This window comes from Aquarana catesbeiana, linkage group LG07 (genome assembly GCF_042186555.1).
Source record: "Aquarana catesbeiana isolate 2022-GZ linkage group LG07, ASM4218655v1, whole genome shotgun sequence".
Taxonomy (NCBI): domain Eukaryota; kingdom Metazoa; phylum Chordata; class Amphibia; order Anura; family Ranidae; genus Aquarana; species Aquarana catesbeiana.
Window position 1 is genome coordinate 324461172 of NC_133330.1, and position 26474 is coordinate 324487645.

The 26474-nt window shown below is 44.4% G+C and overlaps 1 protein-coding gene across 1 annotated transcript in view; it reads right to left on the reverse strand.

Annotated features, from left to right (window-relative positions):
- The window catches only part of SGIP1 (SH3GL interacting endocytic adaptor 1), a 235218-nt gene that overhangs the window by 121208 nt on the left and 87536 nt on the right, over nucleotides 1-26474 (reverse strand). The window contains exons 4-6 of the mRNA XM_073593786.1: nucleotides 24683-24739; nucleotides 24530-24587; nucleotides 20032-20204 (exon numbers count right to left, since the gene is read on the reverse strand). Coding sequence (XP_073449887.1) covers nucleotides 20032-20204; nucleotides 24530-24587; nucleotides 24683-24739 — 288 coding nt within the window. The remainder of the gene's footprint in view (nucleotides 1-20031; nucleotides 20205-24529; nucleotides 24588-24682; nucleotides 24740-26474) is intronic.

Genomic DNA, 26474 nt, shown 5'->3' on the forward strand with positions numbered 1-26474 from the left:
TTGAGAGAGAAAGCTTGAAGCTTGTGCCTTTAAAAAAAAAAAACAAGCTGAAATTGGCGGCACTCACATTTGTATCCTGGTAGGTTACATTTAAGGCTGATGGCAGACAGGCCCCTTTACTAAAATAAAAAGAAACATTGTTTCTTTTTGAATCTTTCTGTTTCTTCATCTGCAGATCAAAGGGATGAACAAATGTTCCTCTGTTTAACCCCTTATAAACCCTCAATTTACTCTAATCAGCCTTAATTAACTCACTATTCTCCTCCATTTAATGATTTTCTTGCTTTTTTTTTTCCACGTCTATTTCATAAACGATAAACAATTAACTTTTTTTTTGTTTGCTTGGTTAGTGAATATTTTTACACATATATTTACACATTTCACATTGAAAAAGCGCAAAATTAAAAAAAAAAATCTATTTATTTAATTTGTAAACAACTTTTCAATGCTTTGTACCATTGCTGACAGCTGAAGTGAAAACAAAACAGTTGCGGTAGGTATCGGTGAGTACTAAAAAGAAAAGTATTGGTACTCATTGTAAAAAAAATGTTATCGGTGCATCCCTAGTATAAAGTCTATATTTAATTTTATTCAGAATGGCATCATAAAAAGCAATCGTGTTTCAGGGAATCAAAGGGCCCCCCCTTCATCAGAGCTTGGTAGTATTAAACAAAGCATGTGCTGGGCTGATAAAATTGGAGGGATCGAAGGGGTAATTCGAATGATTGCTCCAGATACCTAACCGGCACCTGGAGGGATCATACTATATACGATACAAGAGCATGAATAGAATTAAATATAGACTTTATACAGCCTGTTTTTTGGCGTTTCCCTTCTTGTACACCCAGGGTTGCTAGCATGACATGGCCCCTAAAGTGATGGTTCACCTTCACAGAATAAATGAAAAAGGTGAACTAATGGTGTACACCCTCCCCCACTGCCTCCCCAGTCCCCCTTGTACTTGGCTCCAGGTATGCTGTAAGTGCCCATGCAGCTGGTCCAGTGGTCCAGGACTTTTGCCCGGACTGCGCTAGCTCAGCGGGGGGATGGCTCCGTTGATCCCCGCTGAGCAGGCGGACAACAGATCCATCTCCGCTCACTGTGCAGAGACAGACCTGTCAGAGCCCCGCTGTTCTTTATGGGAAGATCATATATAATATAGGACAGCATGTCCATTTTCATACGATCCGCTGGACGGATGGCGAACGTATCGCAATCTGTCTCTTTTCAGCGGATCCTGTCGGATAGGATGGCAGGCGGGTGTCAGCCGACACATCTCCGCTGACACCTGTCTGCCCATACAAGTCAATGGGTGGCCCGCTCAGATCCGCCTGAAAAACGGACAGGCGGATCTTTGCGGGGCCGATCGTGTGAAAGGGGCCTTAGGGCAATCTAGCTCTGAAAAATACAAAACAATTGTTATGTTAAATGATCGCATTGTTACATGTTTGGCCAGCTAAGATTTAATAAACAGGAAAACAAAAACGTTACAATCTTCAATCGTTGTGGTTTGCTGAACACAGACCCCTGCTATAGTGATGTGCACAGACTTACTAGATGTTGCAATATACAATAAAAGATTGCTGGGTTTCCAAGGCATATTTTTAGAAATATACTGTAATGGAAAGCAAAAATGAAACATTTGTGTGTGTGCACGTTTAAAAAACAGTTCCATCAGACACAATTATTGATCCGTTTATTGAGAATTTCCTTATTGCAATTTACTTACTGTTCTACTACTAATCTTCACGTGTATTTGAGCTTACTCATTATGAATACCTATTTCTGTAATTATCTGAAAATCTGTTAATAAAAATTATATTCAACCGTAAAACAGTTCCATCAACAGTGACATTGGATGCGTGTACCATAATGACTACCGAAAAGATATATGTTCATGTCTTACCGGACTTTTCCTCTATAAAATGAAGCATTAAAACAAAAACAAGTACACAAAATTAGGTTATACTGCATTTGTGATAGACTTTGACTATAATTAAAACAAGATTACTGTTATTGAACGTATAATGGGATTTTAGTACTTACCATGGAATATCTCTCTCACACTAAATTCTTTGGACAAGTGGGTTATACTGCCGCCTACAGGAGGACTGGACACTAGAAGGTAAAAACTGTAAAGCCAGCCCTGAGGGGTTTAGCTCCATACAAGCACAGCATGCTACAGTTTTTAGCAAGTGGTACCAAAAGTCATTAGGGTTGGGCAAAAGAGGGGTGGGAACGGTGTGCTTCAATGGACTCTGAGAAAAGGAATTTATGGCGCGTACAAAATTCCCATTTTTTCTTTTGTCCATTGGGGGGGGGGGGTCGGGGCAGGATTCTTAGACAACTGGGACGTCTAAAAGCAGCCCAGCAGAAGAACAGGCAACACCAAATAACAAGTCTATCAAGACAACAACTCTGGGCAGGGCACAGAACAGCCAACAACATTTTGCTGTTTAAACCCAACTCCAGACAACTAAAAAATGATCCCTTGCAGTGGAGCTGGGCCACTCATTTTGTCTAGACCAGGGGTCTCCAAGCTGCAAAGGGCCAGTTTAGTGTCCTTCAGGCTTTAGAGGGGGCAGACTGTGACCAGTAGGAGTAGAAAATGCCTCGACATCAGTGCCCCATCGATGGTTCTAACGGGAGGAATAGTGCCCTATTGTTGATCTTAATGAGAAGAATAGTACCCCATTGATGGTGTTAGTAGAGGTAATAATGCTCCATCATTGGTGTCAGTTGGTGGAATAGTGCCCCAAGGGCCAGATAAAGGCAAGCAAAGGGCCACATCTGGCCCCCAGGCCACAGTTTGGAGACCACTGGTCTAGGGGAAAGGAGAAACCATTTTACTTACCCGATTCTCCGCTTCCCTGACATCAGAAAGCTGCAAAGAACAGGCAAGCTGCAAAGGGGGATGTGGTAAGTAAATCTACTTTTTTTGCTGCCCCACTGCAAGGGCTCATTTTTTAGTTGCCGAGATTTGGGCTTTAAAACTGGCATCAGTAGAATGTGGAAAATACATCCATCCGCCCAAGGACACTAGTAAAAAAATAAGCACGTTGGTCGTGGGTTGGGCTATACCTCATAGGTGTGGCCTCTTGTTTTGTGGCCTCTAGTATCCAATCCTCCTGCAGTCAGTAGTATAACCCAGTTGTCTGAGAATCTGGTGTTGCAAAAAGAGTCGGGGTGTAGCTGAAGTATCTTTTACGCTTTTTCTGTCTGTGTTTTATTTTATTGCTTTCACTTGGCATTTTTTATTGGCACTGCAAGGTTCACATTAATATATTAAGAATTCCGCCAGTCTCAAAACCCAGGTAGGCTGCTTATATGTAATCACAAGGGGACCACAAAAAGATAAAATTTCTGAAATGACAATGGGGTCACATTGCTAGCTTAGAAGTGAACCGTGCTCAGTGAAGAGCCCTTCTCTGCATAGACCATTTTAAAGATTCATTGTTAAAAAATACCATTGTTTGTAGGGCCCCTTGCACATGGAGCTGTCTAGCTGCAAGTATGTCCCTGCGCCCAGGAGGGATAAGTGCAGCGTTGAGCTCCACAGCCTGCGGCTGGACGGGGCTGAATGTTGTACCGAGTGGTATCCTGCAGAAGACCTGAGTTCTGGGCATCTCTGAATGCATAAGGACCTAAATGTGGGTACCACTCAGTACAGCCCTGTCCAGCCACAACCTGCTATAGACTTTGATGCACTGCAGCTAGACAGTCCGACGTGCAAGGGGTATTAACCCCTTAGAGCCGGTGTCTGCCAGTCCTTTAAGGGGTACCAGGAGGCGGGGTGGGGCTTACAGTCATGTGACTGCTGTGATTGGCTGTCGCATGATCGGAAAGCTCCCAATCACTAGCCCGGAAAGGGAGCTTTCAGTTAGCCGCAGGTAACTGTGCCGGGTGCCAGCTCTTGGAACAGCTCTGTTGGCACTATTGTATGCAAATATGCGGCTGCTCGCGCCCAGGCCGAGAGGCCCCATATATGCGTGTGTTTGGTGCCAAAGAGTTAAACAAGTTACTGAAAATAACATTATCTAGTATTAAACAGTTGAGCAATTCAGAATTGATCATCCCTATAATTCCTTCCTGGCATAACAAGTCAGAGTCCGCATGGTCAGTGACACAATTCGATTGAAACCTGCAATAAGAAATGATATTTAGAGAATCAAAGCCTGGATCAGATTGGCTGCCATTAGGAGCAAACTGTACAGCCGTGGCCAAAAGTTTTCAGAATGACACAAATATTAAATTTTCACAAGGTCTGCTGCCTCAGTTTTTATGATGGAAATTTGTATATACTCCAAAATGTTATGAAGAGTGATCAGATGAATTGCAATTAATTGTCAAGTCCCTCTTTGCACTGCATTTGTGAAGAAGGCTTCAGGGCACCCAAGAAAGTCCAGCAAGCGCCAGGACTGTCTCCTACAGTTGATTTAGCTTCGGGAACATCACCACCAGTGCAGAGCTTGCTCAGGAATGGCAGCAGGCAGGTGTGAGTACATCGGCACGCACAGTGAGAAGTTTTTTTTGGAGGATGGCCTGGGGTCAAGAAGGGCAGCAAAGAAGCCACTTCTCTCCAGGAAAAACATCAGGGGCGGACTGATATTCTGCAAAAGGTACAGGGATTGGACTGGGGTAAAGTCATTTTCTCTGATAAACTCCCCTTCCGATTGTTTGTGGCATCCGGAAAAAAATTTGTCCGGAGAAGAAAAGGTAAACGCTACCATCAGTCCTGTAGAGTAAAGCATCCTGAGACCATTCATGTGTGGGGTTACTTCTCAGCCAAGGGAGTGGGCTCACTCACAAATTTGCCTAAGAACACATCCATGAATAAAGAATGGTACAAAAACATCCTCCGAGAGGTACTTCTCCCAACCATCCAAGAACAGTTTGGTGAGGAACAATACCTTTTCCAGCAAGATGGAGAACCTTTCCATAAGGCAAAAGTGATAACTAAGTGGCTTGGGGAACAAAACATTGACATTTCAGGTCCATGGCCAGGAAACTCCCAAGACCTTCATCTTATTGAGAACTTGTGGTCAATCCTCAAGAGGCAGGTGAACAAAAAACCCCCCCCTCAAATTCTGACAAACTCCAAGCATTGATTACGCAAGAATGGGCGGCCATCAGTCAGGATGTGGCCCAGAAGTTGATTGACAGCATGCCAGGGATAATTGCAGAGGTCTTAAAAAAGAAGGGTCAACACTGCAAATATTGACTCTGCATAAACTTCATGTAATTGTCAATAAAAGCCATTGACACTTATGAAATGTTTGTAATTATACCTCAGTATACCATAGTAGCATCTGGCAAAAAGTCTAAAAAAACTGAAGCAGCAGACTTTGTGGAAATTATTATTTATGTCATTCTCAAAAGTTTTGGCCATGGCTGCAGTAGCAGTACTTCTGGTTACAGAGGAGCATGCGTGCCATGAAAGTCAGCTAAAACATTGTTTTATTATAGCAGGTAAACAGCAGTCAAAAAATCCAACACGTTTCGGCCATCAGGCCTTAATCATGGCTCCCTCCATTTCCTCTTGTGTTTGGAGGCTGGTCCAGTACCGTCACCTGGAGACATCAGTGCATTGTAAGCTCCAACTAGAGAGATTTGACATTGATTCACATCCTTTCTGCACTCCGCATCAGTGACTGAATGAAGCGTGGGGGAGAAAAGGAAGGCATGTATGTACATCAGGGAAGAGGGGCATTAACATGAACTTGGTGCTTTGTACTGGAAAAGCATGAGGTTCCTGTAAAGAGACAGTCGCCATGCAGCGTTTGAGCTTTATAAAGCAGTTTATTAAATAGGGTAGGGGCAACTTTAGAATCACTTTAAAGTAGTTTTGGTCATCTGCAAAGTACAAGAGGCGGATAGGATAGCTAAAGCTTAGTACACATAATAAGAAAAAAATCGGACAAACGATCGGTTTTTCTCGATGTTTCACAGCAAGTCGAAACGGAGGTTGATACTACTGTACAAAAATTCTTGTACGACAAAAGGTTTTTTTTTTTTTATTGTTTCTGATGATGCACAGTCTTTTCTGGAAAAAAGTGAAGTAGATGCGGCGCTGTTCAAATGATTCATAAAGTGTTAACCTATCTGAAACCTGTATTAAAATGTTGGTGGTGTAACTACGGTGACTCAATTGAGTGAGATGATATAGTATGTGTATTCTCAACAGTGATTAAATGTACAGTCTTTCCTATCTGATTTTTCTCGTACGAAAACTATATGTATACATTAAATCAAAATCGTTCTTTCTATTCATGTACGAGAAACATTTTGATGTTTGTCCCTTTGGAAATTTTCAATTGGAAAGTCTGAATCGGATGTCGAACGTTGTGTACACACTATACGAAAATCAAACGATTGTGCCTCGTATGGAATTTTTCTTCCGATTTTCTCATAGTGTGCACCCCACTTTAACTACTTGCCGCCCACGCTATAGCCAAAAGACGGCTACAGCGCGGGCCCTAATTGCCGGGAGGGCGTCCATGGACGTCCTCACAAGCAAGCCCTGTCTGCGCATCCCTGCGGGTTGCACGCGGCATGCTCTGTGATCACCGAGCCTATGAGACTTGGCTGATCACAGATCGGAGTAAGGGGTCAATCCCGGCCCCTTACCACGTGATCAGCTGTCAGCCAATGATGGCTGATCACGTGATGTAAACAGAAGCTCGGTAATCGGTATTTCTTTTTCCCCTCACGCTGTCAGCGTGAGGGAAAAAAAAGCTGTTCACCAGCTTCTGTCAAGAGGGACATCGGCCCCTCACACAGAAAGCCGCGTCTGCATTTTCTGTGCCCACTGTGCCACCTACCAGTGCCACCTATCAGTACCCACCAGAGACACCTACCAGTGCCCACAGTCCCACCTACCAGTGCCACCCATCAATGCCCACCAGTGCTGCCAATCAATGCGCATCAGTGTCTCAATCAGTGCCACAGATCAATGCTGCCTATCAGTGTCACATACCCATGCCCATCAGTGATCATCAGTGCCACCCATCAGTGCTGCCAATCAGTGCAGCCCATCAGTGCGGCCCATCAGTGCGGCCCATCAGTGCGGCCCATCAGTGCGGCCCATCAGTGCGGCCCATCAGTGCGGCCCATCAGTACGGCCCATCAGTACGGCCCATCAGTACGGCCCATCAGTACGGCCCATCAGCGCCCATCAGTGCGGCCCATCAGTGCGGCCCATCAGTGCGGCCCATCAGTGCGGCCCATCAGTGCGGCCCATCAGTGCGGCCCATCAGTGCGGCCCATCAGTGCGGCCCATCAGTGCGGCCCATCAGTACGGCCCATCAGTACGGCCCATCAGTATGGCCCATCAGCGCCCATCAGTACGGCCCATCAGTACGGCCCATCAGCGCCCATCAGTGCGGCCCATCAGCGCGGCCCATCAGCGCCCATCAGTGCGGCCCATCAGCGCCCATCAGTGCGGCCCATCAGCGCCCATCAGTGCGGCCCATCAGTGCGGCCCATCAGCGCCCATCAGTGCGGCCCATCAGCGCCCATCAGTGCGGCCCATCAGTGCGGCCCATCAGCGCCCATCAGTGCGGCCCATCAGCGCCCATCAGTGCGGCCCATCAGCGCCCATCAGTGCGGCCCATCAGCGCCCATCAGTGCGGCCCATCAGCGCCCATCAGTGCGGCCCATCAGCGCCCATCAGTGCGGCCCATCAGCGCCCATCAGTGCGGCCCATCAGCGCCCATCAGTGCGGCCTATCAGCACCCATCAGTGCAGCCTATTAGCGCCCATCAGTGCAGCCTATCAGCACCCATCAGTGCAGCCTATCAGCACCCATCAGTGCAGCCTATCAGCGCCCATCAGTGCAGCCTATCAGCGCCCATCAATGAAGGAGAAAAATTACCTGTTTTCAAAATTTTATAACAAACTATGAAACGTTTTTTTTTTTTTTTTTCAAAAGTCTCTTTTTGTTTTATTTAGCAAAAAATAAAAAACCCAGCAGCAATTAAATACCACCAAAAGAAAGCTCTATCTGTGTGAAAAAGAAATGATAAAAATTTAATTTGGGTACACTGTAGCATGACCGCACAATTGTCATTCAACGAGCGACAGTGCTCAAAGCTGTAAATTGGCCTGGGCAGGAAGGGGGTTTAAGTGCCAGTAAGCAAGTGGTTAACTACTTAAAGATCAGTCACCGCAGTTGTACTGCAGCAGGCTGTCTCTCCTGCGCAAATCGCCGTCATTGTACGTGGTTAATCTGTGGGCGCGCGTGCCTCCGGTAGCGGGGGAGCCAATCAGCAGGTCTGGCAGACTCGATATCCGCCGGCCACCCACAATCGCTTCACAGAGAGGCAGAACGGGTATCTGCCGGTGTAAACAAACAGATCCCCCTTCTGTCAGGGAAGTAGAGTGAGATTGTCTGTTCCTAGTGATCAGGAACAGCGATCTCCCTTTACTCCCTGTCAGTCCCCCCCCCCACAGTTAGAAATAGGGGTGCAACGGATCAAAAATCTCACGGATCGGATCGATCCTCGGATCAGAGTCACGGATCGGATCATTTTCGGATTAGCAAAAAAAAACCAAAAAAAAAAAAAAACCACACAAATCTTGTTACACCCAGCGGAGTTTTAGATTTAAAAGCTATTTTCAACACAAAACCGAGCTTATATGCATAAATACAGTATTTGTGCATATAAGCTCAGTTTTGTGTTGAAAATGGCTTTTAAATCTAAAACTCCGGTGGGTGTAACAAGATGACTGCTTGCCCCCTTCTCACTCTATCATTATTGTACTGTGCAGGAGTGTGGGGTGTAGCAAGATGGCGGCGACGAAACGTCACTTCCTGTTGAGACAGCGGACGCTTCCGGGTGTACTAAGATGGCCGCCGGCTCCGGAGCTAGGCCAAAGCCGCGGCCTTTCCTATGGCTGAGGCCGAAAAGTGCTCCGCGGATCGCGGGTGTGCCGATCCGCGGAGGGTGATCCGTACGGATCACGGATCGGCAACGATCCGTTGCACCCCTAGTTAGAAAGCACCTTCCCAGGGACATTTAACCCCTTGATCGCCCCTAGTGTTAATCCTTTCCCTGCCAGTGACATTTATACAGTAATGAGTGCATTTTTATAGCACTGATTGCTGTATAAATGTCACTGGTCCCAAAAAAATGTCAAAAGTGTACGATCTGTCTGCTGCAATCCCGCTAACAATCGCAGATCACCGCCATTACTAGTAAAAAAAATAAATAAATAAATAAATAAAAATGCCATAAATCTATCCTCTATTTTGTAGACGTGATAACTTTTGCGCAAACCAATCAATATACACTAATTGGTATTTATTTCTTACCAAAAATATGTAGAATACATATTGGCCTAAACAGAGGAAGAATTTTTTTTTACAATTTTGTTTTTTGGGGGGGGGGGGGGGGGGCTAAATTATTATAGCAAAAAGTAAAAAATGTTGTTTTTTTTTTTTCAAAATTGTTGCTCTTTTTTTGTTTATAGCGCAAAAAATAAAAACCGCAGAGGTGATCAAATACCACCAAAAGAAAGCTCTATTTATGGGGGGGGGTGCCATTTTTTTTTGGGGTACAGCGTTGCATGACCGCGCAATTGGCAGTTAAAGCGACTGCCGTATCGCAAAAAATGGCCAGGTCATTAAGAGGGAAAATCTTCCGGTCCTTAAGCGGCTAAAATACTTTTTTTTTTTTAAACTTGTAAGCATTGTTTATACCAGCCTTTTTTATCATGAGGTTTTTTCAGGGGTGCCTTCGCAAAATGCCTAAAAATTGTGGCTGAAGGCTGCCCTTTAGTTACACAAAGCCACGTTTTTTCATTGTGCACCATTACAACCTTCTAGCTGCCGGTCCCAACGACCAGTGATGTCATCAGTTGATATGGAGTCGCCTGCACAACATCCTTGTTACCCCCTACTTGTGTGGATGTTTGTTGCTGCATTATGTAAAACTATTAGAATAGTTTTTACATTTTAGAATGGGGTGCCACCAGACTGTTCATCATTTTTTAAAGGGTGCCTTGACTGAAAAAAAGGTTAAAAAAACAAAACACTGGTTTATACATTGTTATTTTCCCTGTGTCTTTTGTTTGCCTTACCCTGTAATGATGGGCTCACATTTAGTGAGTGCAGTTTGTAGTGTCATGGCTGCCTGATTCCCCTATGTCCTTATATTCATTCACCTGGATTGTCCCTATTCGCTAATGGGACAGACAACTTCTTGTTCCGTGTCACAATCAATGCATCACCATTCCCTCTGTGCTGTATCACAAAGGTGGGAGTTCTACTGTGATAAAAGTCAGCAAGCTGAGATCTCTGTTGATATCAATCGATCTGCCTGCTTGGTCTATGTCATATCTAATTTCTAAAGGCAGAATATTTTTTAATTTAATACATTCCCTTCATAAAGCTAAAAAACGTCCCAGTGGCAGTATTGCCCCTCATACTTACAATCTCGATCTAGCGCTATGACGGTCTGCAGTAGCGCTGGTCTCTCTCTCTCTCCTCACAGGACACAGAGGCAGCAGCGGGAGCCATTGGTTCCTGCTGCTGTCAATCAAATCCTGTGAGGAGAGAACAGGGGGCAGGGCTGAGCTGTGCGTGTCTATGGATGCACACAGCCTGGCTCGAGAGCGAGTCCACACGTGAACCCCCAAAGCAAGCAGCTTGCTATGGTGGCGCACGCAATAGAGGAGAAGCCTAGAGTGCCAGCAGAGGGGCTCCAGGCTGGAGCATTGAGGGGACAAGATGGAGTTTTCAGTCCTTAAAATGGCTTATGGAGTCAAAATTACAAACTCCATGCAGGTACTCTTTAACCACTTCACGACCATCCTATAGCAGTTTTACTGCTACAGGGCGGCCGCTGTGCACTGGATAACGTATATATACACGATTCCGCACTTCCCGGCAGCGGGCACGTATGCCCGGCGGGCAGTGGCTTGCTCCTGCTGTGATTATGCAGTGGCAGAATAACAGTCTGCCTATGTAAACAAGGCAGATCGCCGTTCTGTCAGTAGGGAAGGCATGGATCCTGTGTACCTGCACAGCAGGGACAAGGATCCCTGTCTCCCTTTAGCAAAAGCACCTCCCCCACTGTACACAAAAACAAGCTAGGCACACAGTTAATCCTTTGATCACCGTTGGTGTTAAACCCCTTCCCAACCAGTGTCATTAGTACAGTGACAGTGCATATTTTTAGCACTGGTCACTGTACTGTCATTAGTTTCCAGTCAAAAGTGTTAGATTTGTCCGCCGCAATATCACAGTCCCACCAAGTCGCTGAACGCCAATATTACTAGTAAAATAAATAAAAATTCCATAAATATATTCCATAGTTTGTAGGCGCTATGACTCTTGCACAAACCAATCAATATACACCGATTGGGATTTTTGTTCACCAAAAATATGTAGCAGAAAACATATTTGACTAAATTGATGAAGAAATTCGATTTTTTTCAACTTTTTTATTGGATATGTATTCTAGCAGAATTAAAAAAAAAAAAAAAATTCAAAACTGTTGATCTTTTTTTTGTTTATAGCACAAAAAATAAAAGCAATAAGGAGGTGATCAAATACCACCAAAAAGAAAGCTCCACTTGTGAGAAAAAAAGGACATGAATGAATTTTAATTTGGGTACAGCGTCGCACGAGCGGGCAATTGCCAGTTAAAGTAACGCAGTGCCGTATCGCAAAAAATGGCCTGGTCATGAAGGGGGGTAAATCTTCCGGAGCTGAAGTGGTTAAAACAACAACCCTAGCAGGGACGTCTTGATTTTCTAAGCGTATTCAAAAAGAAGAAGAAGAAAAAAAAAATTTTTTTCTCAGCATGTCCTTTTAACTCTTTTACAATTTGAGGAAGCAATGTCCTGTAAAGTCAGCGTACAGCAATAGTAATCTGACCGCTCTGCGCCAAACAAGAGGTTCTAGACAACAAGAAAATCCTTAATCCTCCTGGACAGCCTCCTCAGTACACGAACAGCAGGAGCTTCCCCGAGTAAGAGGTGTATTCTCTGCAAACTTGTGATCTCGGCTTGAAAGCGCCAATGTCCAAAAAAATGCCATTACATGACATGCGGTGGAGCGCGCATATGAAGACCTGAATATTTACCCATTGCAGCTAATCAATTTTTAAAGAGAACTCCAGGCACACAGGTAAAATACACAAGAGAAATACATTCAAGCCTCTTCTTGCCAAAATATTTGTATTTCGTCCATCCATTCCTGAGATGTACACAGCTCTGGCAAGCAGTCCTAAAGGGGAACTAAACTGCTCCTGGACTGCCTTCCCCAAACGCTGTTCAACGCCACCATTTATGAAAGGTGTGCAAATGCTACGCTGGCCTTCCAGGCATTTGGGAGATGAAATAGACTGGCGGTGCATCTGTGCATGCGCAGCGGATTTTCTGCGCATGCGCACAAATGCCGGCAGTGGTTGGGCAATATGCAGTGGCATTTGGACATCAGCTGCGCTTCCACAGCTTAGTAACCCACTGCCTCCTGAGAGAGTTGTGATATAATAATCCCAGGAGGCAGCAGGGCCCCTTCTAGCCTGGAAAAAAAAAAAATGTAAACATTTTTGTAAAAGGGATGAGGGGGGACACACAATAAGCACAAAAACGAGAAGCAGAAGGCTGATGAGCTCATCCTTCTGTCACTCTGCTCTCTCCTTCCATTTGCATATTCTTGGTTAGCACATGAGCACCGCAGCAAAACCTGATTAGCTCCTTGTACTGTTTCTCCCTCTTCCAGTCTAAGCCTTGCCATAGGAGGGATTACAAGAGGCGGATACAAAGTCAAATTCAGGTATTCCCAATAGTAGCTTAACAAATTCAATACCGGGCAATTTTACCCCCTTCCTGCCCAGGTCAATTTCCAGCGCTGTCGCACTTTAAATGACAATTGCGTGGTCATGCAACACTGCACCCAAATGAAACTTTTTAATCATTTTTTTGAGACAGATAGAGCTTTCTTTTGGTGGTATTTAATCACCACTGAGTTTTTTTTATGCAAACCAAACGAAAATTCAGAAAAAATAAATAAAAAATAAAGATTTTCTTAGTTTGTTAGAAAATTGTGTGAATAAGTAATTTTTCACCTTCACTGATGTGCGCTGATGAGGTGGCACTGATAGGCGGCACGAATGGGCACTGACTGGCACCGCTGATGGGCACTGACTGGCACCGCTGATGGGCACTGACTGGCACCGCTGATGGGCACTGACTGGCATCACTGATGGGCACTGACTGGCACCGCTGATGGGCACTGTTGGGGTTGCACTGACAATCTGTGCAGGTCTCCCCGTGCGGAAATGCTGCTGATTGGTTCTCACACTGTCAGTGTCAGGAGAGGAAAGCCGATAACCGGCATTTCCTTGTTTACATGTGATCAGCTGTGATTGGGCACAGCTGATCACGTAAGTAAAGAGTCATCATTGGCTCTATACTGAGATCGGGGATGTGACGCATCCCGGAGACACAGCACGCCACGAGAGTGAGATGATGTCATATGACGTCATTTACTTTATGACTGATAGCAGCAGGAGTCATTAGCTCCCTCTGCTGTCAATCAAATCCTGTGACACAGGAACGGGGGGGGAGGGGCGGGGTCCCGCTGTCTGGGTCAATGGACGCAGCAGCAAGACTCGGGATCGAGCACGCACAGGTGTCCCCAAGCGGCTTTTCGTGGAGGCACCTGATAAAGAGGAGGGGCCTGAACTGAACCGACAGTGGGGGACCCCAGAAGAGGAGGATTGGGGCTGCTCTGTGCAAAACCATTACACAGAGCAGGTATGACATGTTACATGTTACTATACAAAAAAAAAAAAGCAACCACTAACTGTATTCATTTTTATAATGCTTTTATAATGTGCACAGTGCTTTACAGACCACTCATCAGTTCCTGACCCCAAAGAGCTGACAATCTAACACTTTTATTGCAGTCACACAGGCATTCTAGGGCCAAATGTATTAGTGGCCACCTGCGTCTGTTTTTTGTATGAGGGGGAGGAAACGCGATCATCAGAAGGAGTACCAACATGAACAATATGGAAAATCTTAGAACTAAGTTGGGTCTACCGGTATGCTCTGTATAGATATTTACAGAATTAGAAGCTTGTCATTACAACATCAGTCTATTTTCATGAAGAACAATATACAAAAGCAACTATAAAGTGAAGCCTGCCCAACTATAAAACAGGCAGAGCCTTTGCTTCATTCTGAAAATCAGTTATGGGTCTCATGTTGCCCCAAACTACCCCAATATCATCCTTTACCTGCACCTAGTGCCCCTCTACAAAGTACAAACTTTTATGTAAGCTTAGCAACAGCACGCATGACGGTAGTTGCTATGGAAACACATGTATGTTGGCACCTGTCACCAAAAGGGACAGAAGGGGTTTAGTACAGTCACATTTCCTAAGTGAATGTTATCAGTTTTTAAAACTGACGTCTTTTTTTTTTATAAATACATTTTCACACATATAATTCATATACATACACATATTATATATATATACACACACACACACACACACACGTTTTCCCCTTCACACATACATACAGAGTCTTATAAAAATATTCACCTGGAATTAAAATGGATTTTTGGGCCATGTGATGTACACAACATGCCTAAGGCCCTGCTCAGATATTGCGTTGTGGAAAAGAGCAATGCCGCTTGAAATTTTAAAAGCGCAATTTACACGCGTCTCTGCTTGTTGCGCATAGGGCAGCCTGTTCACTTCACTGTGCAAAATTGTGCAAAAAGACTGTAAATTTTGCACAAAAAAAAGGAAAATTTTGTAAATAAGTAATTTTTCTCCTTCACTAATGTTCGCTGATGAGGCGGCACTGAAGGGCACAGATGAGGCGGCACAGATGAGGCGGCACAGAAGGGCACAGATGAGGCGGCACTGAAGGGCACAGATGAGGCGGCACTGAAGGGCACAGATGAGGCGGCACTGAAGGGCACAGATGAGGCGGCACTGAAGGGCACAGATGAGGCAGCACTAAAAATGAGGCGGCACTAAAGGGCACAGATGAGGCGGCACTAAAGGGCACAGATGAGGTGGCACTTATGAGGTAGCGCTGATATGCGGCACTGATAGGTAGCGCTGATATGCAGCACTGATAGGTAGCGCTGATATGCGGCACTGATAGGTAGCGCTGATATGCGGCACTGATAGGTAGCGCTGATATGCGGCACTGATAGGTAGCGCTGATATGCGGCACTCATGGGCACTGAAAGGCAGCACTGACTGGCATTACTGCTGGGCACTGCTATGATGATCAGTGCCCTGATTACCTGTACAGTTCTCCACTGTCGACTCCCCTCTCATTACACACTGTCAAATGGCACTTCCATGTTTTTGATTTTGGTGTGATTGGACACAGCCGATCACATGGGTAAAGAACCTGCGGGCATGCAAGAACGGTGATACTGGGGCGACGTCATTTGACGTCGTCCCAGAACAGGAGGAGATCCCGCCCTCCGCCATTTTACTATACGTCGGGTGGGAGGAGGTTAAGCATAGAGAGAGAGAGAGAGAGAGAGAGCGAGAGAGCGAAAGAAAGCCAGCTCTGTGAGCCTATCACGCGATGCCATGCTAACATTCTTCCCGTGTACTGGGACGGCTTCCAGGAGGGAAGAACACCGACAGAAGCAGGTGACTGAGCTATATAGCTTACGGTAACAGAGAAAAATAAGGTCACTTCCCTGGCCATGCATCGAGGCAGAGGTGTGCGAATCACATGAGTAACTGGAAAGAATTACAGAAGCTTGGCAGGAAATAAAGGTTCACAAATTTGGATTTTTAGCTGTGTATTTAGCCTTCTGGCTGGCGTTTGGTTTAAAATAACTCCGGGGGATCGGAAAGTAAGGCTGCTGCACCCGTTAATAATGTAGTAAAAAAAAAAAAAAAAAAAGAGACGGAAATGAAGATAAGGAGTTCACAGCTTCGGGCAGTTCCAGAAATAGCAACAGGATCCTGTGGCCAAGACTTAAATGATATAGTTCCATCTGGAATGTAACGTTCTACAGAGGAAGCTAGAAGACTGGCACTGACAGCGAGAGGTTGGTATGGCAGCCGGGCCCGACAGCTCCGCACAAGACTGCCACAAATCACCAATTATTCAGGCTGCAGGGAAGGACATGCGTGTCACTGATATGGAGCATTAATCAGGGGGTAGTGACACTGCAGTTCAGTGTCAGGGATGGAGAAGCGGCATCTGTCAGCTTCTGTGGAAAAAGGGCAAAGAATTCTGAACCTTCATATATCATTGTGTCCTGAGGAAGCAGATTTTCTCTTCTTATTCACCTGCTGCAAAATGTGAGAATGAAAGGAAGAAACTGGCTGTCATATGTACCAAGACTGATAGGACTCATCATTAACCACTTCAGCCCCGGAAGGATTTGCCCCTTAATGACAAGGCCATTTTTTGTGATAGGACACTGCGTCGCTTTAACTGACAATTGCGCGGTCGTACAACACTGTACGCAAACAAAATTTATGTCCTTTTTTTCCCCCACAAATAGAGATTTCTTTTGGTGGTATTTGATCCTCTGCAGTTTTGAATTTTTTGTGCTATAAACAAAAAAAGAAGAGCGACAATTAAAAAAAAACTAAATAATATTTTTAACTTTTTGCTATAATAAATATCCTCAAAAAAAATGTAAAAACAAATTTCTCCATTAGTTTAGGCCAATATGTATTCTTCTACATTTTTTTTTAAATCAAAAATATCGCAAAAAGTACTAGTTACTTACCGGTAACTGTCTTTCTGGGAAATCTTCCAGGACGGCAGGCCTACTTAGGTGTGCCGTCCTGGAAGATGACTTGAGAAAAGCGTATATTGATTGGTTTGCGCCAAAGTTATGGGTTTGGGATTGATTTATGGCATTTTTATTATTATTTTTTTTTACTAGTAATGACGGTGATCTGCGATCATTAGCGGGACTGTGACATTGTGGCGGACAGATCGGACACTTTGTGTGGGACCTGTGACATATAGACCCCTTTCACACTGAGCCGCCCCGGGAGTCAGCGGTAAAGCGGCGCTAACACCCTAGAGAATAAAATGGCGGTCGTTGCAATATTTTCTGTCACACCGTATTTGAGCAGCGGTATTACAATCGCATTTTTTGGGGGAAAAAATACACTTTTTTCAAATTAAAAAATAAGACAATAGTAAGCCCAAATTTTTTTTTATATTGTGAAAGATAATGTTACGCTGAGTAAATTGATACCCAACATGTCACGCTTCAAAATTGCGCCTGCTCGTGGAATGGCGACAAATTTTTACCCTTAAAAATCTCCATAGGCGACGTTTAAAAAATTCTGCAGATTGCATGTTTTGAGTTACAGAGGAGGCCTACGGCTAGAATTATTTCTCTCGCTCTACAGATCGCAGTGATACCTCACATGTGTGGTTTGAACATGTGTGGTCCTGCTCGGCGGGACAGGGAGCGTTTAAAAAAATTTTTTTATTATTTATTTTATTTTTTATTTTTACACTATTCTTTTAAAGAAAAAAAAAAAAAATTGTGTCACTTTTATTCCCTTTACAATGAATGTAAACATCCCTTGTAATAGAAAAAAAAACATGACAGGACCTCTTAAATATGAGATCTGGGGTCAAAAAGACCTAAGATCTCACATTTACACTAAAATGCAATAAAACATTTTTTTGTCATTTGAAATAAAAAAAAAATGGCCCTTCAAAAGTTATGGGCAGAAGTGACGTTTAGACATCGCTTCCGCCCTGCAATGGTATGGAGACAGGTGGGGGCCCATCTTCCCCTCACTCATCTCCATGCCACTGACGTTAGAGGATCCGATCACCTCCGCCACTACCGACGGCTCTGGTAAGCGGCGGAGGGCACTCCCGCCGCCGATAAAAGTGATCTTGCGGCAAATCCACCGCAGAGACCACTATTATCAGAAACCGGACTGCCGGCTGAAGAAGAGGACACTGGGGTTATGGCAGCTAGCTGCTACCATAACAACGATATTTCTCTTCATAGTGCCGACCTATATCGGCGCGCGGCGGTCCAGAAGTGGTTAGAAAAGCTAAAATTGTACTTACACAATCCAGTGCTTGGTAAAATGCATCATATACAGTACAGTATACAACTCGTTCGAACCCAAAGATAGCCGTGTGTGACATCAATGTAGCTCCTCCTCCCATACGCGTTACGTTCTGGGTGAGACTTCGTCAGCTGACTTCACCCTCGGCTATTTTCGGATCCGATCAAGTTGTACTGTAGACTGTACTGTATATGATGCATTTTACCAAGCACTGGATTGTGTAAGTGCAATTTTTGTTTTTCTAATAAAGGAATTTTAGACAGAGAGCACTATATCTTCTCTTTGATTTTGCATACTCCCGGGGAGTCTGGCAGTACGGACCTGCAGCAATAGTATTCAGATCTACTTCCCATTACTTCCAAAGAAGAGGACAGCATGATTTGACCCGCCTGTTAATTCAGCGGTAATTTGCTTAAGGTGAGCAGCCACATTGACTACTGGTGGCGGGATCCTTTCAACCTGGACATCTTAAAAGTTTTTATACTTTTTGCACCACTCACAGATTGATGGCTTTTTGGTCTTTGATCCTTTTCTGTATGGACATTTATTAGTGTTATAAGGTCATTTTTGGGCTGCACTTTCTGTTATATGTAACACTTGAAAGTATGCATTATCTCTAATGTGGTTCTAATCTAGGGTGTGCATGTAATACCTAAAAACAGGCGCCTAACTGACATGGACATGCATATTTATGTGGTTCGCTCAGGGGTCCGATGACAAGTGGGGGCACTTTAAAGCTTTTTTTTTAAGGGTTAGATCCTCTGCCAGTTTTAACTGCTCTCTCTGGACCAGATAGAAACATTTCCACTCACTTCCCTGTCCTGGTGAAAAAGTTCCACCTGAACCAGGAATAAGGATAAATTTCCAAAAAGGGAAAAGGACAGCACTCTACTCCTTAGATATACGATGAGCAATGCTCTAATACAGTGGTTGTCAACTTATGAGCTAAAGGTGGCCTTAAATGGCCAAGGGTTGCATGTAAAGTTCCATATATGTAATGCTTGAGAGGGCTGTCAGAAACTGAAGACCTAATAGAGGAAACAAGTGTTGATATGCTACATTTTTGGCTGGGGGATATGCTACAGAGCAGTGACGGCCCATCCATATGGGGCGCCGCCCCCCCCATATGCACCCGGCCCCTAATCTACACACAGGATGTGGGACGCATTGATTTTTTACAAGCCCATGATGGAAGCCTGAGGTTCTAATTGGCTTCAAAAAAGGGTGGGCTCGGGAAACAGAGCACTGCGGGGGCGGGGCTGCGGCTAACCCGACCGACTGTGGGGGGGGGGGGTATAGTTTGGCGCCCCCCCCAAAAAAAAATATAGCGCCACTGCTACAGAGTACAATAGGAAACTAGGGACATGTTACATGAGGCTAGTAGAGCTCAATACTATTACCCAATCAATGTTCCCGCTGCAAACTGCTGAGATCCGAGAGCTGCACATCATTTACCAAAGGAGCTGCTGGAGGATCTTAGGCGGCAGGTTGGGCACCAGGGCTCCAATATATCATCATTTAACCAGTACCAGACGGAGCTGGAGTGCTCAGTTGGAAGTATAAAATCTCTAGTTGGAGCTTCCGCAACCTCACATGGCTGGGCCAATCACTAGGCACCAGCGTTGCCACACGAGAAGAAGAAGAGCGAGTCACATGCTTCTCGCCAATCAGAAGTACCACTCCCTTCAGCTGAATCTAACAGTGGAAAGATATGCTTGCATGGTTGGCAGAGCCGATGTTTCCTTTAAGTGAGCAGAACAGACTGGACATGAATTGTGATAGGTTATATTTTTATTACAGGAACCAAAAAGAAATACCTATATTAAACACACACACACACACACACACACACACATATATATATATATATATATATATATATATATATATAAATCACCCCAAACCCAATGAGGGTGTACCATCCTCAGACAACCGCAAATGTTGCAAGGACAACATAAAAAAGCCTTACCACAGGAGACGGGGACAGCGCTATGTTTCCTATAGATGCTTTGAGCTCATCCACCGTTGCAGCACTTCTCAAGTCTTTTGCCTGAAGAGGCTTTATCCTGATGTTAAATTTCTTGCGAGACTCTTGCTCTTCCTCCGATTCACTTGAGGAGTAGAAGTGTTTTCCTTTGGTAGGTAAATCAAAGTTAAAGATCACTCTACAATCTCTGGAAAATGTGCAAATAATACAGTTGGCATCCCGTAAAGCCGTGACGCAGGTAGATGAATAGATCTTGACATTACTAGACACTTCTTGACAAAAACCTTTGTCAAGTGATAATTGGGACTAATTGAACACTTAGAAAGACTTGCAGGGACAATCCCCATGTCCAAAAAGTGTAAAGGCAGGTGTCCCAAAACTTCTGACAATATAGTGTATTTACTGTATATAAAATAGTGTAATATGATCTCTCATGGTAGATGCATTTGTAAAGTAAGTCCATGTCAGATGGGAACTATATTTAAAGCGGAGCTCCGCCCAAAAAGGGGAAGCTCTGCTTGTCTGCCCCCCCCCGCTGACACATTTTGCATCTATTGGGCCGGAGGGGGAAGCGGGTACCTGGTTTTGACATGTATCCACTGCCCCGCAGCCTTCTAGGACACTTCACAGCTCCCAGAAGACTGCGGCCCATTCACAAAATGCAGCGGGCTTTGCGCATACGCAGTAAAGAACTGGCTGTAAAGCCGCAAGGCTTCACTACCGGTTTGCCTTAGTCAAGATGGCGGGGCCAGCACCCGACAGCCGATTGAAGAATCGGCTTAGGTTTCAGATTCACAAATTTTTTTTAGCAGAAACCCTAGAGGATAAAATGGTGGGTGTTGCAATATTTTAACGCTGTATTCGCACAGCGGTCTTTCAAACGCAATTTTATTGAAAAAAAAATACGCTTTAATGAATAAAAAAATAAATAAACAATAGTTACCCCAATTTTTTGTATAAAGTGAAAGATTATGTTACGTTGAGTAAATAGATACCCAACATGTCAGGCTTTAAAAATTGTGCACACTCGTGGATTGGCAACACACTACGGTACTTAAGAATCTCCACACGCTTTAAAAATGTTTACAGGTTACATATTTAGAGTTACAAAGAGGTCTTGCACTAGAAATATAGATTTTTTTTGTTTTTGCCTGAGAACCCGGAAGGGATTTTAAAGTTCGCTCCGGTCTTTCAAGGGCATAGAGACGAGTGGGGGCCATATTGTCCTCACCCAAATTCCTTCCCAGCAAACGGCCGCATTGGAACGCATCCAGGCTTTACCGACGGCTCCAGTTAGCCTGGAAATTACCAAAAAGCGGCGGTGGGGTGGGGGGGACTACGACTTATGGAGAGGTTTACCTCTCCCGCCGCCTCAAAGTGATCCTGTAGTGAATGCGCCCGGGGGACCACTTTTAGTCAATGCGGAATCGTCCATAGTAAAAAATGATACAGGGGTTATGGCAGCTAGCTGCTGCCCATAACCCCTGTATTTAACATCAAAGTAATGACGTATTTTTACTATGGGCCAGCCAGCAAGTGGTTAAATGAAAATGCAGAGCCACCCAGCTCTCCTGTCAGCAGCGCCACTGCTCTCACTGGTCTCCCAGACCACGGGCCCTCGCAGCTCTCTCTCAGCCTTGGTTTTAGCACCCTCGCTGCTTTCACTGGTCTCCTAGACCACGGGCCCTCGCAGCTCTCTCTCAGCCTTGGTTTTAGCACCCTCGCTGCTTTCACTGGTCTCCCAGACCACGGGCCCTCCCAGCTCTCTCTCAGCCTTGGTTTCAGCACCCTGCTGCATGGGCTTACTCCTAGCCCCCTGGTAGGATTTTCCCAGCACCCTGGGTTCTCACACACTCCTCAGGAATGCAGGACTCCCTCCAGCCCCCTCTGTGGATTCAATAGCCACCTCAGCTTTCTCGGTCTCTCCGGACCCGGGTAGCTGTCGCGACTTTCCCGGTCCTGTGGGCAAAAAGGACGCCCAACATAGGGTTTGGTTTCTTGAGGTCACCCCTCCTAGCTAAAGCACACAGCTCTCCCAAATAGTTCTCACCAGACCTAATTTATAATGAGTGTGTGCACCCGGACAAACACAACCAGTAGAACAACAGGAAAACCTGGACACAGGATTGAAGGTTCCATCCATCCCAAGACTCTTTGGAGCCTTCAAGCTCCGGGCCCTGATCCAGGACTACCAAACCCAGAGAAACCATAAAACACAGTTTCCTCAGCTCACAAAACACATGCTGGAGCTTCTCAGACTGCAAATCCCAGAATCCTGTGTCATTTCTCCAACAATTACCTAATAGTCTACCCTGATTCTACAAGCAGCCTCCATGTACACAGTTCACAGTGTTTAACAATGTGATGGTTGGGGGTAGGAAAATAATGGCTGAAGAAGGTCTATTTTCAAAGTGAAGGGCAATCCTGTCCCTGCCTTGTTCTGCATGGCTATTCAAGAAGGTAAAAAGACCCTGAAAGCAAAACTCCAGTTGTCATTTAATGAAAATTTTAAAGGGAAATCCTGATCCAATACTCCCCGCCTCTCTGGCATTGTCCCTTGCAGAATCATCAGGCTGAAGCCCAACATTACCTAATGCACTTTCTGTGGGTGTAGGCTGGTAATGTCACAGCCAAGTCATTGTGCAAACTTTGTTCACAGTAGCATAGGTGTGCGCACAGGGTGTGCCGGATGTGCCCGGGCACACCCTAATCACCCCATGCGCATTAGTGTTATCGCTCTGTGTAGCAGCTGGAACATGGTAAAGATCTCCCTCTTACCTGCTCTGCCATAAGAAAAGTGTTTATGCTCTTCTCTTTCACTGTGCCAGCAGGGAGATCAATGGGAGATCAATGTGCCGGGTTCATATATATGTAGACACATACACATGCATTTGTGTTTGAGCTTAAGGGTGCACACCCTAATGCAATAGGCTGCGCACACTTATGCACAGTAGTCCCAGACTGAGGAGCCTTTAAACGTCACTATATGAGCACCCCTCCGTTTAGGAAGAAGGACCACCAAATGACCAAAAGATTGCCGAAAAAACGTATAAAGGTTTTTTTTTTTTTTTTTTTTTTTTAATTAAAGATAAGGATGGCTTCAGGGAGGGAAGGAAGGGTAGGGTGGTTGGGAATAAAGTGTCCACTTTATAATAACAGTGAAATATAAAGTGAATCTAAGGGTAAATAAAAAAACAAAACAAAAACTCAACATGTTATACTTACCTGTTCTCTGCAATGGTTTTGCACAGAGCAGCCCCCCGATCCTCCTCTTCTCGGGTGCCCTGATGGCGCTCCTCCTCTCCCCCCCCCCTACCGAGTGCCCCCATAGAAAGCAGCTTTCTATAGAGGCGCTCATGTGGGCTCACTCCCAAGCTGCCCAGTCAGTGTCTATTGACACAGACAGGACGACTCGCCCCTGCCTCCTCCTCACTAGCTATGATTGACAGCGGTGGGAGCCAATGGGAGGAGGGAGAGAGGCAGGAGAGCTGCTGCTCTTGTGCACATCGCTGGATGGAGATTGGGCTCAGGTAAAACAGGGGGGTGAGGTGCATCCAGAAAGTTTTTTACCTTAATACAGAGAATGCATTAATGTAAAAATAAACCTCCTAGAACCACTTTAACATACATTATACTTTTTTTTTCATTAAATACATAACTGGAATAAAGGGACTTATCGTAAAGAAATGTTTATAGCTTTATAGAGTTTAGCTTTAAACATTTGTTACCACAACACTTCATATTCCTGATATGTGGCTGCTGTACCATGTACTTGTATGAGAAAGTCTCCTGTTCTCTTTGTATTGCTTCCTTTGTGTGAAATCCCTGGTGTTCTGCCGGTCCCTCTGCTTCCCTACTAGAAACTGACCTCATTAAGCAGGAGAGCACATCGTGGTCAGTTCTCTAGCTATGCTGGGAACTTCGTGTACTCTTCTCCTCCAATGATCAGACTTGTCCCTGACAAGCTCCCGCTGCACAGCCATTCACTGGGAAACTCAGTGTGCTGCTGCTTTTCCTCCCCCCAGCTTTTATGCAGCTGAGAACAGAGTGAATGTGGTCACTTATAAAAAAGGGAAAAAAAGGTATTTGTATTTTTTTTTTTTTTTTTAAATGTTTTGCTTTTCATTTCCATTTTAAACTGCATGGGTTGTTTTACAAGGGGATTGTTTACAATCACTTTAAGAACACATTTCATAGCTCTAACATGAATTTAGATTCTAGACTTTCAGCGCGTTTTCATGTTCAATCTGTTTAAAAGTTTGAAATAAACGTCGACATTCATTGGGTAATACAAATAGTTTTTGATCCCAGGAAACAGCTATTTGTAGGCGAGTTAACACATTCAAGAAGGTATTATTATTGATGGAATTAGAAAATACTTCAATAAAGAAAAGAATTAGGACAGAATGCGCAGATAAGAAAGAAAAAGGGAGACGAGGGGAACTTTCAGCAGGTCTGAGCTGCAAAAGAAAAAGGATATAGCCAGGCTCCATGTCTGGTCGGATACTGTATCCCTCATCATCCACCTCTGGAGAATTCTAAAAAAAAAATATAACACACACATTTGTTCTTCTACACACAGATAAACATATAGAGCTCACATGAACAAACACCAGTATTAAAGCAAACTTACATATCGATCCCAGTCAATCTCTGCATAGAATCCGTTTGGTGCCCCATTGGCTTTCTTCTGCAATAGAGCAAAAAATGTCATAATTAGAACACTAAAAAAACACAAAGGGGGGTTATTTACTAAAGCTGGAGAGTGCAAAATCTGGTGCAGCTCTGCATAGAAACCAATCAGCTTTCAGGTTTTATGGTTAAAGCTTAAAGCGGACCTTCAGTCATTTTTTTCAACTTTCCATTTATTAAATCTTCTGCCCTTGTTGTTGTTTTAACTTTGAATAGTAAAACTTTTTTTCTGCCAGTAAATACCTTGTACAGCCCACTTCCTGTTTCTTGTCTGGTAAAAAGCCTAGGCTTATGACATCATGCACAGCTCTCTCTCTCACTCTGGTGAGAGTTTGACAGTAAGAGAGGGGGGATGAGTCATAAGAGGGCCAATGAGAGCTGCAAAGCTGGAGGTGTGTCTCTGTGTAAATCCAGGAAGTGAACAGGCAACAGCTTTAGCTGCCCACAGTAAAAATGGATGCAGCCAGACTCAGTGGAGGGAGATTTCTGCAGCATATTTGGCAAGTACAGAATCACAGTATATATAAAATAATATGCAAAGTGGTTGGAGGGAAGCTTCAGAATGGCAAAGATGTTTTTATTACAAATTATGTGAGCAGACTACAGTTCCTCTTTAAAGCGTTTGTTCCCCCAACATTTCATATCCCTGATATGTGCCTACAGTATCATGTACTCGTGTGAGAAAGTATCCTTTTCTCTTTGTATTGCTTCCTGTGTGTGAAATCCCTGGTGTTCCTGCAGTCCCCTTGCTTTTCTATTAAAAACTGACCACACTAAGCAGGTTAGTTCTCTAGCTATGCTGGGAACTCAGTATGCTCTCCTCCAATGATCAGGCTTGTCCTGACACCTCCCCGCTGCACAGCCATTCAATGGGAAGCTCAGTGTGCTGCTGCTTCTCCTCCCCCTCCCCCCAGCTTTAATGCAACTGAAAACAGAGGGAATGTGATCAGTATAAAAAAATAAAAATAAAAAAGTAAAAAAATACAATAAAAATAAATAACAAAAGGGTATTAATTTTTTTTATAAATTTACAAAAATGTTTGCCTTTCATTTCTATTTTAAACTGAATAGGTAATTTACAAATCACTTTAATTGAACAAGCAGAAGTGAGAAGCTGATTGGCACAGCTGCACCAGATTTTATGTGCTCCAGTTTTAGTAAATCTCCCCCAAACGGTCCACACATATATGGTATAGGCAGTCAGGAGCGGATTAAACTATGCTCCTAAAAAAATAAAAAAATAATGAAGGCCCAACTATGGGGAAATGTGTTAAAATTTCAACAGACTCCTGATAGGTGATAAAAATAAATAGGCAATAATTATCTTCAATCTGGTGCTGAACCACACAGAACTTTTTCTCCACAAGACGTCCTCAGTTTTTCAGGTTGAATGGCGCTAAGCATCACTCAACCTAGATGACTGAGGAAATACTGTGAGTGCTGAGTGTCGTGACCCCACCTGCTTGGGGGGGATACGCCACAATGACCTTCATTCAGAGATGAAGAGTACATCACTGATGTCATCATCCAGGCACACCCACCACAGTAAGTATAATTTACAAAAGAAAAGTAAAACATACCAGGGTATGGCACAGGTGCCTAGCCCGGGATGGGCTTTAAAGAAATAAACTGAAAAAGGAAAAAACTGGGAGCAAGCAGGCTCTCTATTGCAGAAGAGACCCGTTTTGTAATTAAGGCCCCTTTCACACAAATGTTCCAATCAGATCCACCTG